Source organism: Psammomys obesus, unplaced genomic scaffold, assembly GCF_907164565.1.
Source record: "Psammomys obesus unplaced genomic scaffold, mPsaObe1.curated_primary_1811, whole genome shotgun sequence".
Classification (NCBI taxonomy): domain Eukaryota; kingdom Metazoa; phylum Chordata; class Mammalia; order Rodentia; family Muridae; genus Psammomys; species Psammomys obesus.
Window position 1 is genome coordinate 32,540,808 of NW_026592118.1, and position 19,285 is coordinate 32,560,092.

The window sequence follows — 19,285 nt, forward strand, 5'->3', positions numbered from 1 at the left end:
CTTTTCCTGTAATTTCCGCTTCATCAGAGGAAGCAGGGTGGGACAGGCTGCTCCTGTTCTCCACACTGTAAGAAACTTCCTGTGAACGCCATTGGAGACATCTTCTTTTGGAGTCCAGGTAAGAAGGACACTGCAGAGAGCAGCGACTCTGGTGTCACCAGTTGCTAACAATCAGCTGCCTCATCCGTCCCAGCTGAGGCTGCAGCTGCTGCAGGGAGTCCCAGCTCAGAGCCCCAATGATAGCGTCCCTCTCCATTATCTACAATTATCCTTCCTGACTCTTAGGATGATAGCAGTGGCTCTGGTCCAGATTGACTGACGCAATTTTTTTTTTTTTTTAGGGACTTGTGAGGAGGTAAACAGAGAGTTGTGTATGAGCTCACTGAAATCAACACGTTGAATTTGTCCACCCCACCCCCCACCTTCTTTACTTTTTGTTACATTTAAATGGCAAAAAGTGTGAGTAATATCTCAGGGCCTGTAGCGCAGGAAGTAAAACATAAAACAGACATGTCTTCAGGCAGGCTACTCGATGCTGTGTTTGTATAGCACACATTTTTGCTTGTTTGATTTCAGCATTGTATCTGGAAATCTACTGTACATATTTATTTTCACAGATAGGGGCCAATTTCCTTCCCAGAACAGGTGTTTAACTTCCATTAGCATAAACAGAAGCTATGCAAATCCAGTGTAAGACAAAGAGCCCTCCTTTTGTTATTTGGTTGTAATTTTTATCCTATTTGTGCTTTCAAAAATCACTTAAATTGACAGTGGTTGCATGCATCATTTAAAATTTCTGAAATCTAGAATGTAGGCACTGGAGAGATGGCTCAGCAGTTAAGAATGCTAGCTGCTCTTCCAGAGGACCCAAGCTCGGCTCTGAGTACCTACATCAGACTGCTCACAACTGCCTATAACTCCAGCTCCACAGGATCCAACACCCTCTCCAGGCCTTCTAGAACAACTGCACACACACACACACACACACACACACACACCTAAGTAAAATAAAAATAGATCAGTTTTAAAAAGTGAGCCTATCTAGCCTTTGACTACATTTTGAGAAATTTCCACACTACCTTACATTGGTCCTATAGGGTCTCATTCAATTATTTAGAAGATGGGTGAAATAACAAGACACAAATTAAGCCTAAATATAACCTCAGATGTATTTAGATTAGAATAAACTCATAGAAATCTGTTGGGAACTGCTGGAATTGTTTTTGGTTTTTTTTTTTGTTTGTTTGTTTGTTTGTTTTTTCCAAATGATATGTGAACACACGTATTTTAAAGATTTAAAACTGAAAATTACTTAGCTAACCAGAGTTCCTTTTCTGACTAGCAAGCTTTTCTACATATACACATAACTGATTGCGCATGGGCCAGTGTGTATAGAATTATTCACGTGTCCTCGTGATTGATAGTCAGCCTATCTACCTGTCTTTCTTGAAGATGTGTTTTACGGAAAGCCCGCTGCCATTGTTAACGCTTCAGTGCAGTCACACGGATGCAGCTGTCACAAATACCCCCTAACAACTATGTTGGCTGCTTATCTGAATTAGTTAGGATGCTGTTTGCAGCTCTGCTTTTCAGAGAAGCGGTTTCTCTTCCACCTCCTATTATTTCTTTTTCCATTAACCTCTTCCAGGGAAGATTTTGTTTTCAGTTGTGATAAATACACGCAGCTTTCAAATCCCTGATTACATTTTTACACTACATAAGTGACAAAATTTCAAAATCATTTTCAGCTTAAAGTAGGATTTGCAAAATAAAATGATCACCTCAAAAGCTGTGATTTACCAGGAGGGTAAATCTTACCACATGAACTGTGTCTGTCTGGACCGTTGACAAATTAGTAAATAGAAGCATGCATAAATGTTTAAACTTAAACTCATAAGTTTGCTAATATTACAAATAACTCATTCGGTATGATCACTCATGGACCAGAATGACAGCAGTTATGTTATTACACATTTCAATGAATGAAATACATTTGTCAATATACTTAAATGCACTAAAAAGTTCTTGGGATGGAAAAATACAAGTGAATGTGTTATATCAAATGTTATTGCTAAAAAAAAAAAAAGCATGATTTAAATGTCCGAATATTTTTAAATGGAAGTGAAAAAGTAGATTCAAAAGTTTATTCAGAATCCCAACAGGAAAAATGACCCATGCTATAAACTTTAAAATGGTGGCCAAGGTGTTACTTACAAGAACTATTTTTTAAAGTGCCTCCAGAGCTTGGAAGGCACTCAGTGGCTGAGTGCTTAGAAAGAAGCAAAACAAAACAAAAATATCGTTTTCAACTTTTTACGCAGCCAGTAAGGAGAAGAATAAAGAGAAATTCCAGGAGCCGTTTCTCTTGCAGTTCGTCATAAATAGCATTCGGTATAGTAAAATCTGGTAGACGGGCGTGTTAGAGGTTGACTTGAGTGACACAAAATCAACAGAGTATATTTACAGATTTTCTTTCTAGTGGATTATACGAAGCAGTAATTGTTTGCTCTTCACAGTTTGCAGCGGGACCGGGTACACATTATTCTCAAAAGAAGCCTGGGCCTTTGTGGAAATAACTGCTCTCCTTGGGAGTTGGGTAGACAGACCGCCAACTCGAAAGTTAAACTGAAACCTGGGTATTAAGTCAAACAAGAGTTCCCTCACGGCAGAGACTGTGTATGTAGGTAGTCCTGCGGTTGCTCGTGTCCCCCAGCTCGAGAAGAACTCGGGTGATGGCTCAGCTTTGGCAGCTTCCAGGAGTGGGGCAAGCTGGTGTCACTTAGCAACATCTGGTTGTGACCATGCCAGACGCTGGTGTTTCTCATTAAGAAAGTGTGCCTGCCACTTGCTAGACTCTCTCTCAATGGCTGTGGCAAGAGCTGCCGTCTTTGATGGAGAAACAGCTTTAGATTCTTTAGCTGATGCCAACCACGTCCTTTGGTTTTCCCCGTCTCTGAGAGAGAGGAAAAGACAGGGTCCATTTATTTCTTCCATGGTACCAAGCACCCAGATAAAAGTTGACGATCTAAAGACAGTTCTCTCAGGAGCGCCTACACATTTGCTAACACAGACAAACAATGGTATTTGCGGTTGAGCTTTTCAGACTCCCCATACTATTTTAGGGTGAGATCCACACAGCTATGCAGTGAGGTCAAAGGGCACAAAAGCATAATTGTATGGGAAATTGGAGATACTAGTAAACATAATTATAGAAAAGTTGCCACTCTGAATCAATATATTGACTCTGTTCTTTGTCATAATAAGTTACATGTATTTAAAATAAATTTGAGTAAAGTGTATATTATAATTTTAGTATTAACTTGATTTCTTTTGAGAAAATGCTTAATTAAAAAAAGAAAAGGCACTATTAGTTCCAACTCCAGTTAATGATATAATTACTCATTTTATGGTCAGTGTGGTAGCATCGGCTTCCACTTGATAATTATATACATGAAAGACCATGATTATGATTAGATTAATTACTATATAAATAGTTTGCTTATTGGGGTAGCCTTGGCTTATGAAAATGGACTTAGAGGATTAATCTTTTCAAGCATATTTTTTTCAAAATTGATACAAAGATCCTTATGACTTTTATGTTTTGAGAATGGTTGATTAAATTTTTTAAAAAAGCCCTAATGTTAAGTTTATAAAAACCAAATTAAAATATGTATGGTAATCTTCAATATTACTGTAGTGACAGATGTCCTATAAATACATCCCTGCTGAAACAAAACACAGTTTGACAGTTATCCACCTTCCTCATTTGTCTGCCATTTCACACTGCTGTCTTCAGTGGTTGTGAGTGCTGAAGCAATTGTTACTGTGCTAAACTTTTTATGGCTGACAAATTCTATTAGTTTATAATATCAAAAGTTTTGCTTGTTTGCTTGTATGTTTGTTTTTAAGGATAGGGTGTGTGTTTGTGTGTGTGTGTGTGTGTGTGTGTGTGTGTGTGTGTGTGTGTAGTTCGGCTGTCGGGGAACTAGCTCTGTAGACCAGGCTGGCCTAGAACTCATATAGATCCACCTGCCTCTGCCTCCCAATTAAAGGAGGCAGATTAAAGGCGTGGGCCACCACCACCTGGCTCAAAACTGTTAAATTTTGTCTAATGGTAAAGTTATGCCCTACTGTAGAGATTTATTCTGGTCTGTAAGGACACTTTGTGTGTGTGTGTGTGTGTGTGTGTGTATGTGTGTGTGTGTGTGTGGCGCCAGTGGCCTATATAAAATATAATATAAAATCAAATATCTGCTTATGTGTGTTTATGCATAAATGTTTATATATCACATACGTTGGATTCAAAAATGAGGAAGAATTAATGAACCATAATATTCCATCGCCAGGGAAGGTATATGTTCATTTTCTAGAATATCAGCTATCACAACATCTTTTACCTTATTTTTTATTTGAAATGCATTAATTATGTATCATTTAAGTAATATCCAGCCTCTGCTATTGTAGAAAAAAAAAAATCTTGTCCCTTTACCTTTATCCCAATAGGTAGATAAAACAGATTAGTGGCCCATTCCTAAGCCTTCTCCTGATGACAAGGTAGTCATTCTCCAATATTTAGATTAAATCTTTTATTCTTATTGACCTTGGCATTAAACTCCCTTGGATAGAAATGGAACACTTTCTAGTGTCTAGTATCATAAACACTAGACGACTTTTTGACTTAAAAAGAAATCTTATTGGCAACTCTCATCAGATTTCTCTATCAAACTCTATCAAATTTATCAGTAAAAGTTTTATAACCTTTGGAGAACTGAGTCAAAAGATCCTTGTCTGTAAGAGCAGCTAACCAGGTCCAACACAGTGTCTGTCCTATAAGAGACTTTCAATAAATATAGGTGAATGAGTAAGTCCTGATGTGAAATATGGGGGAAATTAAGCAAAAGCCTAATTGGACGAAGTGTTCAGAATACAGCCTCCAAACTGTGTATCACTGGGTAGACACAGAAAAGTTAACTGTATTTGCGCAGAAAACGGGTACTTAGAAAGGACTGTTTGTCCTTCCTCCCAATCATTACCTTGCTCTTCATCCCTTCTGTGCTTTTAAAAGTGAGCGATTGACGACCAGTGTAGTGAAAGCATAATAGTTGACTCAAACAGTTGTCAAACCACTGGAAAATGCTTCCTTTTCATTGTGCTTTATTTTATTTTATTTTTTTTTTGGACACCATAGATATGATAAATCCTGAACTGCATTATAAAAATACCTCTTTTATGCCCAAACATTCAGAAGGAGAAAATGACATTTCTTTTATTACCTTGGTAAATGTTTTTAAGGTGTTTAGCAATAATCTTTCTTTTTGTCAAAACTGCTTAGATGCAGTGGTTGCTAGGAATTTACTCGAAACCTATAGTCAATAATATCAGGAAAAAAAAAGAAGGCTGCGTGGTTAGTCAGCTAATGTGGAGAGAGACTTGACTGGCCGTCCTTCCTTTCTCCCCTCCCTCTCTCTCAGGCTTTTGTGCTACGGGAAGAGGCTATTGGAGTTTAGAAAGTTTATTTTCCATCATCGTCCATCAGCCATTGTTTCCAGCACTTTCTCCATCTTTTAGGCTGTGAAATGGATTGTTCCCAGGAGTAGACAAAATAATAACATTCAACAATTTCAGGAGACAGGGGCCTGATATGATTTCAATACATGTGCAAGCAAGGGCATCTTCAGGTCTTGGGGAATTAGTTCTTTCTTCTTCAGCTGTTGTCTGGTTTGCTTTTGTTTTCTCCACAGGTAAAAAAAAAAAAAAAAAAAAAAAAAAACCCTCTAGATTTTGGTAACCCTCACTTACAGGCTAAGTTTTAACATAAAGAGTATTTTTAACTGATAATTTCTCAAGACAAGTATTTAATCCTTTTTTTTTCCTTCCGTCCTTACTGGCTTAGTGCAATTGATAGACCCATATCTGTTACTATTTATTTTGTCTCTTAGGTCCTACTTTCATTTCTTACCTTAATTAGGTGGTAATGGATTTTTTTTAAGTGTTGTTCTGAGAAATATGCAGTAAAAAAAGAAAGCACCCATTTAAGGATAGAAGGGAAGGAGGCTTTGGCAAACTGGTCTCCAAGCTTCCCTGCAGTTGAGAATTCAGAGGGAAAAAAAAAAAAAAATTCAAAACCAAATACCACTAGAGGGGACACAGTTAGAAATCAGATAAAGTTTCTGGCAATTTTAACCTATTGACTGCCTGGTGATAGCCGTCTACAGAACAGATATGCGTGTGCCCTGCTTTTTGGGCTTCTCTGAAGCCACTCTGAAGACTAAGTCACTCCACAGTCTACCTTGTGGCAGAACGCTGTGGTGTGTCTTCACCCCGTGCAGCTGCATTCTGGCAGGGGATTTTAGTCCGTGGTTTCCATTGTTAACAGGGCTATGGGCCTTGCCTCTCTGAGAATTAAACACAGTAAAGCTGCGTTTATGTGAAGTAGGTCTGCCTGGCCAGTCCACCACGGTTGTTTTAGTGCCCGTTACCTCCTACTTCATTTCCATCCGTGTGTGTGTGTGTGTGTGTGTGTGTGTGTGTGTGTGTGTGTGAAAGGGAATCATCCTAAAAAAATAAATTCAGGCTTTCTCTGAACACAAAGTCGTATTTGCAGGCCAGTGGCCGAATTTGGGTGCCATTAATAACCGTGTCGGTGGTATTGTTTTGTTTTAACCTTTTGAGTACAGGAAAGTTTAAGTGTCATTCTATGGAAACCTATACAAGTTTCCCTCATGTCTGTAAATGCACTGAAAATAGTGTGCATTAAAGTGAAAAGGTCATTTGTACAAGAACTTTTTAGCAGAAAACTTTCATGTTGGTGCTAACACAGAAGACGAGATCATTCTTGCGTCTGCTTAGAATCGGTGGTTAAGGTAATAGTCCCTCAGACTTTTTAAATGACTCCATCTAATTGAAAGATCACAAAGATACTGATGAACCGCATATCCACAAAATATTTATCTTGAAACCCAGAGACTTTCTCACTTAGTTTGCTGGCCATGATTAATGGAACTGAGAAACCTAATTGAGATTATGGAATATTTTTCTAATGTCTTAATTATCCAAGGTTTTAAAACCCTGCAAGTAGTGCCTGAGATATATTTTATCATAAAAATATTCATAGGTAGGAGTTGTTACAGCTATTTAATGAAGTATAGAAATGATACTTGAAATGTAGTCTCTATTGGAGCTATTTAAAATCAGCTGCTAGGAACTGTAAATCCTTAGAATGTACTGAAAAATCAGGGAGACTTGATTGAGGACTTTTCAGAACAGTTAACTGTGTGCTTATATAAGGGACACATGAGTGATATTTGTGTGTTTAACCCCGACTATAAATAGCCACTTGATTTTTATAACAGCATGTTCAGCAATAATCCAGCCTTACAACTTAAAGTTAAAAAAAAATGTAGAATCCTGCTGCCACAGAATGGTATAATAAGAAAAACATAGCTGCATTGGGATGCATTGGTCATATGTGAAAAATGAAAATAAAAAGGGGGTAGGGAGTATTTGTATATATAGCTGGAAGGAATCCATATATTTTAAATTTGATTTTAATGGATAATAAAAAGTAACCCTGATGAAATTCTCTTATAATCTAAGAAAAAAAATTTTTTATTTATAGTTAGCCCATGAAAGTTAGCTATAGTTTAAAAAAAAAATATTTAGGTAGTCATTTGTATGACTTTCAAAGAAATAAAAGGTGCTTTAAAATAAACTAAAACATGCAATTCTAGATAGGTGAAAAGAAGGAAAATGGGAGAAAGAAAAGAGGAAAAGAAGCAAGAAACCAAGAAAAACTGGAAGACAAGGGAATAAACATTAAGAAAGAAAAAAATAAGTCCCACTTAACTGGGGATTATAATGGACTGTGTTCAATGTGTGTATGTGTGTTTTCTTTTTCTTACTTATGTTCCTATCAGTCATTAGATGTACTTTAAAATTCCTTCGAGTAAATAGGGAGATCAGAGAGGTTGCTAAGGACCAACAGCAAAATGTGACAAGCTGGGGGAAAAACTATAATTTAGCTACCACTTTGTGGCAGATGAAAGCCAGTCCTGGCTTTCTTCTCCAATTCTAGCTACTCTCCTGTCTGTGCCTTCCACAAGGTACACACAATGTCCAGGCATGACACCCCATGGCCACACGACCAGTCCTGACGGACCTGGGGTGAGTCTACAGGCATCTACTGATCCAGTCAGCCAGAGAAAGGGTTAGATCTCTGACCTTGCAGTCGAGGTAGGGTGGACAGAGGAGTGTGGAAGAAGCTAAAATCACCCACATGCGTGATTTATTCTTCCTACAATTTTTGCACTTTTGCTCTTTGCTTGTGACCTTTGTCCCCTAACATCTTGGATTACAGTCTTTAGAATCTTCTAGCAGGTGACTCAAAACTCATTACCAGCCAGCCATTCTACCACAGAGGGCTGGCCTTTATAGAATGTGAGGCCTTACCTGCCCCACAGAGACTTGTGAAAGTCACTAGAGCGAACTTTTTAGCTCCCTTTATCTTCCTTTTTCCTTGGGAGTAAAGATGGGCTTCTTACTGTTCTTACAGTCAGAATCATTCTTTAAGGAAAAAATTGTCCTCAGAAACACACTGGAGAACAGATGTAGTTGTGTAAGCTACCTGTTGTTTTAGGAGCGTCTAAGTGACAACTTAGAACATGAATACTGCATGAGGGACTCGGTCCCCTTCGCTCAGATTGCCTTTCATGTCCTCCTCACGTCTCTGTTGATAAATGGCCACATGTCCCCATCCCCGTTTGACAATTGAGGCAATGAGAGGTTATGTGCCTGGCCGTTGGCAGCAACTGAAATAAGAGTAAGACTCGAGAGTACTGACCAAATGTGAGGTTCATTTTCCCTCTTCCTTAAGGCCAAATTGCTACCTCAACAACTACCTTTGGCCTTCAATCTTTTGGCTATAAAAAAAAAAAAAGCAGGGTCATTCCATATCTATAAAAGGTGGGTGCTTTTAGAGCTGAGATTTTATTATCTTAGAAATCAGAGCCCTCAATGCTTAAGGCATTCAAATGCTTTAGACACCTACCCCAAAATTAGGCAGCAGTTCTCTGTCAGGGTGGACTGGCTATGGGTGAGCTCCGCCCCGAGAAGCAGTGGGAAAATCTGAGTCATTCCTGACCTCCTATGTGACTCCAGCAGACAAATCTGCAGCAGAAAGCATTTCCAGATCCAAGTGGGCTCACTGGTGGATGGTTTCTGCAAGGCCTTTCTGGCGTTGCTTTCATTTCACTATCCATGCCTTTTTTCCCTATTGCCTCTTACAAATTTTCAATTGATCAGAATTATCATCACCATCAGAAATGCAAATATTTTTCCTATTATAACGTAATATTATTATTATTATTATTATTATTATTATTATTATTATTATTATTAGAAACTGGGTTTCACTATGTAGCCCAGGCTGTCCTAGAACTCACTCAGTAAACCAGGCTGGCCTCCAACTCAGAGATCTGCCTGCCTCGGCCTCCCAAGTTCTGGGGGGTAAAGGCAGGAACCACCACACAATACAAGAAGTGGAAATTATTTAGAAAGTCCTAGAAACACTTATTTGCAAGGGGTGGGGAGCAGTCCACAGCGGCGCTTGGATGCTCCGGATTTAGTGTTTCGTACCTTGATAGACACGAAGGGTGGCTGAAGCAATACAGAGAGCGCTTGCCCCAGCAGCCTGCCTGACAGGGAGACATCACTTCCCTTCAGAACACTCTCCTCATGCCTTTCAGTTTCTGAATCTATGCCAGTAGGCACTCATTCTGAGCACCCCCTTCCCCCCCCCCCCCCCAAAAAAAAAAAAAAAAAAAAACAGCCATAATTTTTACCTCTGTTTCCTGGTCATCACATTTCAAAAGGCTTCTCATTGGATCTCTAGTTCTCACCCAGGGCCTGGCATGCTGTATGTGCTGATTAGTCCATGCACTCATTAGGACAAAGGGCAGGCTCATTCTTTAACGAGAACAAAGCCTTTTCCTTGCTAGTGAGTAAGGTGTGGTTAGAAAGACTCCAGTACACTCATGCCCTCACATCTCCTTCTCTCTCTTTCTAACTGAGAAAGAACACCATTCGAGAAAGGCCGGGAACTGCCAAGGGTAAGAGGGATAGCTCCGTCCGAACAGGTTTCGCTTAGAGTCCCAGATGTAAGCCGATGCGAGCGTGGCCATGCTGTTTCTAAGACACCTGCTTGCTCTCACCTATAAAGTAATTCAAGCGCCCGAAATTATTAGTTCAGGTGTGGAAATAGCCTGTGAATATACATTCACACATGTGAGCTAAGATTATACTTAGAGTGCTTCCTGATGTGGTATTTGATTCTAAAAATGGAGCCGTCTGCTGGGTAGCTTCTACATCTAACAGTGCCTTCATGTTGGGTTATTTTTACAGTCAACTACATGAAAAGGTGTAATGGGGTGAGGGAGAGAAATTGACTTCAAGTTTCTAGAAGCAATTGTGTTTCTATCATTTCTGTTCCAGGATTTGGTGTAAACAAAGCAAATTAATATTTTTGGAAGGTGTGTGGTATTTGAGGAGGGAAAACCCTTGACAGAATGAATTTGTTTTTAATTATTTTTTTAAAGCTTGATGTGTGGGTGCCTCGAGTGCACATGCTGTTACACAAAAGATTAGCATATCAGAAAGAGGAAAAAACCTGTTTTCGTGCTGTAAAAATGTCTGAGGCTTAATCTGCATATTTAATGAGAGTGAATCTTCATATTTAAATGTCTATGGGGATAAATCTTCATATCTGAAATCATGTTTTGGCATTAAAGTGTTAAATGTTATCTCAGTTCCATGAAAGAAGCCAAACGTGGTTTAACTGCTAGGATAATTTTGTTCAGTAGAAACATTTAGGTTTGATAAAATTTAGTTTTTATATAGTAGATGTGTGGTTTTGTATAGTATACATAGTCACCAATTTGTTCTCAACCTCTGTATGGCCACTATTTGAACCTGATGTTCCACGATCTCAACAAAGGTCATTACTTCACTGTCTTGCTAGTATTACTACAGGAAACAATGTGAAAGCCTTGACCTATTTTCTTGTTCTGGTGTATATGTGCTACACAGTGCTATCAATAAGGTGTTACCTGGGCCAACATATGTTAACTTATTTTTGCTGCATGAAAAAATAGTGTATTCTTAAGCTTGTGGGATATCTTCATCTGTTTGTGAGTAATATGCTGTTGGATTGACTAAGGTCTTTTTTCAAAGGTCTGCGGTGCTTTAGCTATGTAACTCTCTTAGCATTATTATGAGAGAAAAAGTTAGTGTTCTCTTGATTGAATTTCTCTCTCTCCTCCGGCTTTTGTTACATGGTTCTTTTCTGGAAGCATTTGGTAAGGCACTGGGACAAGGAAAGGAAAAAATAGACCTATTCTTTCACATAAATGATACCAACCCTCTTCCCTGCTTATGCTTTCTGTTAGCTATTTTAAATTTATTTTTTTGGGGGGGTCTCATTTCCCCCAGGGCAGTATTATCTAAAATTGAAGACAAAAATGAAGAATAGTGAAATGTAAGAGAAGAACCCACCATAAGGAAAATGGTCTGAGCCAAGGGATAACGATGTCATTCAGTATTATTATGAATTTGTGTCATTGCTACAAGAGAAATTTAGATTCATTTCAATAACTAGGGAAGTATTTCTATTTCACTATCCCAAAATGTATTCATATGTTTGAGTGAAAACTCTCACTGGAGTGGCATTTCCGATAATAAACTGGAGCACTTTCCCACCTGAGCATCATTTCCAGAATTATTATATTCTTCAAACATTTGACCTTAGCACTAGAAGTCACTTAAGGACATACTTTACAGAATGTCACTGCCACTCTCTAGTAAGTTTTCTTGGACAGATAGTATCTGGCACTATGATTCCCCATAATAAAAACCTAAAGGTTCTAATCGTCTGGCTGGATATAGTAGGTAATCTTCTAGACATAGACATGATTTAAATGCTGAGATTTCTGTTCATCCTCTTTTTCTTTTTCTTACTTTTAATAATGTGTATTGAGTCAGTTGATTGTTTTTAATGTGTATGGGCTCTATGGATATCCTGTGTAGTCCTAGCATGTAGATTATTCCATTTTATAGGGTGAAACTCCATGAAAATGTAGTATCTAAATCAATTTCATCATGTATGAACTCCTGAATTTTGCCTAGTCCCACTTTTCATCTTCAAATAATTTTTTTTTTCTATTTACAACACTTTTCTGTTATCTTTAAACAACTCATTTCTGGTTGCTATATAGTAACATTATAATCTCTTAGTGCTGCTCAGAAAAATTCTTACGTATTATTTCTACGCAAGGGTATGTTAATTCATCTTCATTGAATGGTATCCAGCAGATGACAATATTTGGGAAATTTCATAGATCTCCCCCTTTGGCAAATCAATACATCAACTCAATGCTGAAATCACATACATTGACAAAGGTACTTGCTAGTTATATAGCTTTGGTAGGATTTTTCCCCCTATGCCTCAATCCTCCCCAACCCCACTTCTTTTATATAATGGAAATATTTTATTCACCTCCAGCAGATAAATCTACCCCACCTAGGACTACTGGGAGGAATGGGTTAACATATGTAAAGTATGTCGAGCAGAATCCCCGGTCAGCGCTGGTTGGTGCTTGGTTAGTCACAGTCATCACCACACAGGCCCTGCTGGAAATGCTCAAGCGTGACCTCAAAGGAGGAAAAGCTCTGTGCATATGGAAGCTACTCTTTCTCCAATGTATATTGACTCATTAATGGCTCTTTAGAAAACAGATCGATAGCTTCGAATAGAAAGAAAATGCCACCGTCACTCTGAAATCGTGGTTAATAATGCAGCTTTTATTTCCTGAGTTCACCATAGGATCTAAGAACAAAGAACGCTTCGTACCAGGAATGCTTTAGTGTGGCCTCTGGGATTGTTTGGTTAACGCACATTTTAAAGGTGTTATGCATTCCATGAGTGATGTCCCTCCTAAGAGTGGAAATGTAGGTTAAACACCACACTCCAGGTCCCCCTTGGTTCACACAGTACTTTGTTTCCTGTGCATTTTGGGGTGAGGAGTGACCGTCCCAACATCAAGGCATGTGAGATGCAAGAGGTTGTCTTGCTTATCATTTCTCCATTGGTTTGCTTTGCAGCTTGCCGTTCCCCACAATGACGAATGGACACGATTTGCCCGGACCCTGGTGGAGATTCGCGCCAACAGGGCTGACAGCGAAGAGGAAGGGGCTGTTGAGTTAGCGGCCTAGATGTGTGGTGGCGAGCCTGCCGCGGTGCCCCCACCCCCCATCCTTCCGTGCTAGAACGCAGAGTCTGCAGTCCAGGCCTCCATGCTATGTTTGGCGTCCTCTCAGTAGGAGTGTCTCTGTGGCGTTTTGGGTGCCATACTGTGCAGTGTTACCCCGTGTATTCCACGTGTACCGATCCACCCGAAACCCACCAACAGCATCTCTACCTTTGTGTCTCTGTCTCAAAAACAAAAGGGGGAGGGAAGCCTGGGGGGGGGGGGGTTAGTTGTTGCCTTTTAACTACTTGGTAGCTGTGTTTAATAGCTGGAAACCTCTGGTTGAATTTGTGCTTACATGTACTTCTGGCATAGTCCTATTAAATCCATATGAAGCCAGATATGATTGGGTGCAGATGTGGTGTGCCTCATGATATGGTCCAGGGCCAAAGACTCGAGATGTGGTGTTTTACATGGTGGCTCACATTATGAATGGATTTACTACAAGAACGTTGCTGCTCCTTATTTATTGTAACGTGCTGCATGGAACATATTTATTTGAAAGCATTAAAATAAACGATCTTAGAGCATGTGCGTAATCAGAGGACTGTATTCTCTCTGCTGCTGCCGAGGTTACATTAAGTTCCAAATAACAATTACAGTATGCCAGTTCCACTGAGAACACGGAGTCTTTCGAGGTTTGTTGCAGTGAGTGGAACGAATTTTAATGCCTATTATTTCTAGGTACTTTAACAATATTTCAAATATAGTTGACCACGGATACTTGTCATTCAAGCTGGCACAGCCCTCCAAAAGTCTGCGGTTCCTAAATATGACACTGGTATTACCAATCAAATGTTCCCAACCAGGTTTGTATCGCCGTGGGTAAATGTTTGCTTCGTAGAAAACCTGACACGCAGTATGCTTTGACAAGGGATTGGTGAGATACGTGCGGACGGACCATGTGAAAGACTGAACATGACTGACATGGGGCCAATCTGGTGCCCTTAAATCAAAGCTCCTACTTTGATTTTTTTATAGGGCTACGTGTGTGGTTTTGTTGTCGTCGTTGTTTCTTTTTAACGGTTATTTGTTTGTTTTTTGGGGATAGATACTCCCTTGCCTCTGTCACCAAAGGCACTGAGTTGAAAAACCATGTTCCATGGTGGAATAAGAAAGCGCAGGTTGAGATAGACAAATGCTGTATGCTCTACAAATGTCTACTTTGAAATTCACACTAGAAATTATGTTAATTACTATCAAACTAGAGAATATACCTATAAGCAGCTTTAATCATTCTCCTCAAGGGTTATCTCATTGCGAGAGAGAGTAAAAATAAATTATAGTTAAATCATTAAAAACAGCTTGTCAATAGGCTCTTGATATTTTAGGAAGAAAAACTTCCACCCACACATTCTTAGTAGGGATCCCTTGAACAAATGTGTGTGTGTCTGTGTCTGTGTGTGTGTGCATTAAATTAAGACATATTTTCCTCCAAGTGCTTTATCGTACCTACATAATTAAATTCCCTTATAAACAGAAATTAACATTTTATAGGTAAAAATGAATGTTTTCATATATGTGCATTTAAACTCAGTGGGTAGAAGTACAAAGAAAAACATTTTAAAATGCCAGAAAATTTTCTATTTTGTTAAAGGAGAAAGTTCTAATATGGCAGTATAGGGATTGCTCTTTAGGTATTATGAAGATATTTCAGTGGGCCTTTTACTTCCACAAAGCTAAGTCAAAATGCTACTATGATGATGTGATGAGGTGTGACCTGAGTTCTATCAGGACTCAGATGGTAGAAGGAGAGAACTGACTTCCACAAGTTGTCTCAAGCATACACGAAACCATAATTCAGAGTAAATCAAAAGTCCATGTTGTGATTGAAGATCAATCTCTGGATGTTTCCATGAAAGAAGCCTGTGAAAAGCAAGAAGTCAGAGTCACTTCTGGGGAACACATTAGATGGTCCAGGTTTAAGTCCTTATTTATCCGGAGACAGCCAGCCTCTGTGTAGTCCTCAGATCTTGACCCTCAGATCCTGTGTCGAGTCTGTATTGACCTCATGCCACTCCCAGAATAAGAAGGCATTACGAGGAGAACATATGAAGAGAATAATAGCCAACGTTGATTTTTTTGCCTCACATCTATGAGAATCTGTTGTAATCTAATGTGCTAGGGTAGACATGGTGGCATGCAATCTTAATCCCAGCCTTCAAGAGGCAGATACATGCAGAGCTCTTTGAGTTTGAGTCCAACCTGGTCTACATAGTAAGTTCTAGGCCAAGTTATACTGTCTCAAAACGACAACAAAAACCTACCAAACAAACTAATAAAACAACAACAAGAACCAAATCAAAACAAAAAACAAATCTAAAACAATAAGAAATCACAACTACGTGCTGCCCTCTCTGATACATGATAGGGGCTCTTTGGCTCAACAATGACTAGACAGCGCAACAGTGACTCTGGTAACTGCCTAGTCCAAGAAGCCAAGTACCTCAGCAGTCCCTGTCTAGCATCGATAGCCGGGGACTCCATAGTCCCCGGTAATGAGTGCCACTGTGAGGGAGTCTCATGTCCATGGCTGATCTCAGCAGTATGCTCATCGCTTTTTCCTCAGACGTCTTTATAGCTAGGCTTCATGTTGGAAGATGCTGCCTACTTTGAGAGGTCTTCCTTCCTCATTAACCCTCCTTGGGAACACCAAGACAGGCACTCGCAGAGATGTATTCTAGGTGATTCTAAATTTCCTTGATTGACCCCAGACTACCACATATGCCACTGGTAATATGAAGCTAGGAGATGGATTCAGAGAAGAGTTGGGGACTTGGTACTTCAGTGAAATTGTGTGGGATCTCCAACCCTCCCAGTGGCTAGAAGCATGCGAATATTTCCTCCAAAGCAAAGGAGAAACTGCTGACATTCGCAACTGTCAACATGCAGAATAAAACTCAGCACCTGGTAGGCTATTTGGGGCTCCAAAGGTCACAACACATTCCATGTCTGTAATTCACATGCTAGGTGGCAGTCGAGGCTTTTGGTGGACACAGAATGGAGGAGGGACTTTGACATGGTCTGAATGGCAGTACAAGGAGTTCTAAGCTTGGGCAATGCAGCCACAGTTGTTCTAATGCAAACATCAATGGTGAGGAGAGAAAGCATGAAACTTTTGGAACAGAATCTCTCATAAGCACCAGGTCCAGTAGAAAAGAATCCCTTTGCCATAGGATATGAACATACCACACACTTAACTGTCCCACTATGTCAGCTCCACTGGACCACAGTTAGACAGACTTAGAAGCCATTTGTAATATAGAAATTGTGACGGGAATCAAAGAGCTTGAGAGTTTGAGTGCCTGCACAAGCAGGTAGCCTTGGATCCTAATGTTGCCAAACAGAATTTTGTCAGTGCCCCTCCCCCAGTCATGTGGGGATGGGGCAGGTTCTATATGACCAGCAGCGAGTTAGGGTTAGGGTTAGGGCTAGGGCTAGGGTTAGGGTGCACATCAGAGCTTGGTGCAAATATGGGCTAACTCAATTCATGGCAGAAAGTAAGACACAGATGACAGCGACCTATTAGAGCCATCTTTTGCATCTTGAAAGACAGTACAGAGGGGAAAAAACTTTCCATAGATCAGAGATTTGAGCGGTACAACCTATCATCCATAAACATGAATGTTGGGCGGGGGCAATTTCACATTCAAACCACTTTGAGCCAGTGGAGAAAGGGCCAGAGATCAATTCACATGCCTACCAACAGCCTACCCAGCTGTCATCATTTTTGCAGTAACCACCAGCTGTCACCTTTCACCCCTTCTGTCTCTTTGCAGAATGGTGTTGCCCACACACTGATGTCATCAGAACACACAGTGGGAAGATCCAAATCCTTATAATGGTCTATATCCCTAGATGATTTCACTTTGACCTTCTACTTCTCTCCTTGCCGCGATGAAACACGTGGCCAAAGCAACCTGAGGAAGGGCTCGTTTTGGCTCATGGTTTAAGAGACACAATCCATGATGGGGAAGGCATGGCAGCAGAAGTGTGAGGTGACTGGTCACATGGTCTGAAGTCAGGAAGTAAAGAGTGGACAGAAAGTGAAGCAGGCTATACAAACTCATGGCCATCTTCACAACCCAACTCCTCCAGAGCCTCTCCCCCCCTCACTAAAGATTCCACAGCCTTCTAAAACAGCGTCGCCAGATGGGGACCAAGCCTTCAACCACGTGAACATCTGTGGGACATCTCCCAATCAAACGTCTTCCTCTGTGGTCTTTCCCCTGTGTACCCTAATCTTTACTAGCCTACCCAAGCTACAGGGGTCTCCTCACTCTTACACACAAACAACCACGGAGCCTCTGCAGTAGCCGTTGAGAGCACTGACTTTATAAATCCTCATGCACACATTCTGACGTTCCACCCTTTAATTAAGGTCATTCTTCTGACTGACTGATTTTTCAATTAACTTTTTAATCTGTGAGAGCAGCAAGTCCCTCAAGGCCTAAGGTCAATGTCAATATGAAAAGCTATAGCATGGAAGAGCAATAACAGAAACATAATAAAATGCACCTGCTACTCCTCCTCACAGACAAAATTAAAATGAGAAAATGATATTTTTTATATTTTAGTGCATAAAATGCACGAATACTAAGTATTTGATCATTAATGTTTTTGTTATTAATTGAAGGTTACTAAAATGTTTCTTTTTATGATGAGTGTTTGCCTGCATACATGTATATATACCATGTGCATGCCTGCTGCCCACAGAGGGCAGAAGAGACCCACACATCTTTAGAACTGGAGTCTCACAGATAGTTATAACTTGGGTTCCAGCAAGTCCTCTGCAAGAACAGCAAGTTCTTGTAACCACAAGTAATCGCTCAGTCTCAGGATTGCTGTGTGTTTCTTTTTTGAAGATAGGGTCTCACTATGTAGTCCTGGCTTCCGAGGTACTCACTATGCAAAATCGGCTAGACTCCAAGTCGGAGAGACCCACCCTCCTCTGCCTCGAAAGGCTGGGATTAAACGTATGTGCCACCATGCCTGCCTTCATTCATCAACTTTTAACAGTTATGTTCACCATGTTAAGAGGCCAAACCATGGTTCTGAATTTGTCTGCCTAATCCTTTTGCTTTTCCATTCCTATTGATATACTTTGAAGGTATTAGTAGATATGCAGGATATATTTTCTTGTTAACCTGGCATGCAGGGATTGAACCCGAACCCAGGGCTTTGTGCATGTCAAGCACTGAGTGGGGCAACCCTTAACCATTCAACTTTTATATTACCTGGGTTAGCGTCTTCTCCTTTCAGCCTGAAGGATTCACTCTAGTGCTTGTTACTTTGTGCAAATGCTAGTCACGTGCTTTGGTGGGATTGCCAGGTTCTCCCTTTATCTCCGAGGAATATTTTGTTTGTTTGTCTTAGCACTTGAAATATCTCAGACAACGTTGGGGAGATGGCTCAGTTGGTAACGTGCTTACTGTGTATGGAGCCCATGTGAAGCGGTGCAAGGCCTCCTCCAGTAAGGAGACAGGAGAACCCATCACAGGTCAGCTAAGCTGGCATAGCAAAGGAGAAGAACAGAGCAAGCAAGATTGTCCAGTCACCTGAAACCACAGACACACATGCAGGAGCATGTGCGCACACACACACACACACACACACACAGACACACACACACACACACACTTTGTGGAATAGGGTAAAGGTCTCAGGCCACTGCCTTCTGCTCATCCAGCTTCCTCTATGCTCCTCATCCTCCTCTTCTTCTTTCTGTTTCAAATGTCATTTTATTGCAAGATGGTATAACTAATTACAAGTTTAATCTCTTGACTTGGCGATTTCAATGGGGCAGCAAGTTGCTACAAATTACTTATTCAAAAGTGATCATCAGACAAGTCCAGATACAGAGAAAGCAACAGAAATACCTTACTGGCCAACAGGGTTAAGCCACTAAATGGTCCTCGATCATTTCTTAGGAAAGGTACACTGTACTTTAGAGTAGACAGCGATACAGGAAGAGTTCTTCACACAGA

At 40.2% G+C, this 19,285-nt stretch overlaps 1 protein-coding gene across 1 annotated transcript in view; it reads left to right on the plus strand.

The window, feature by feature from the left end:
* Positions 1 to 14,566, plus strand: part of Dync1i1 (dynein cytoplasmic 1 intermediate chain 1) — a 215,085-nt gene extending 200,519 nt beyond the window's left edge. The window contains exon 13 of the mRNA XM_055612917.1: positions 13,153 to 14,566. Coding sequence (XP_055468892.1) covers positions 13,153 to 13,263 — 111 coding nt within the window. The 3' untranslated portion in view covers positions 13,264 to 14,566. The remainder of the gene's footprint in view (positions 1 to 13,152) is intronic.
* Positions 14,567 to 19,285: the final 4,719 nt, after the last annotated feature.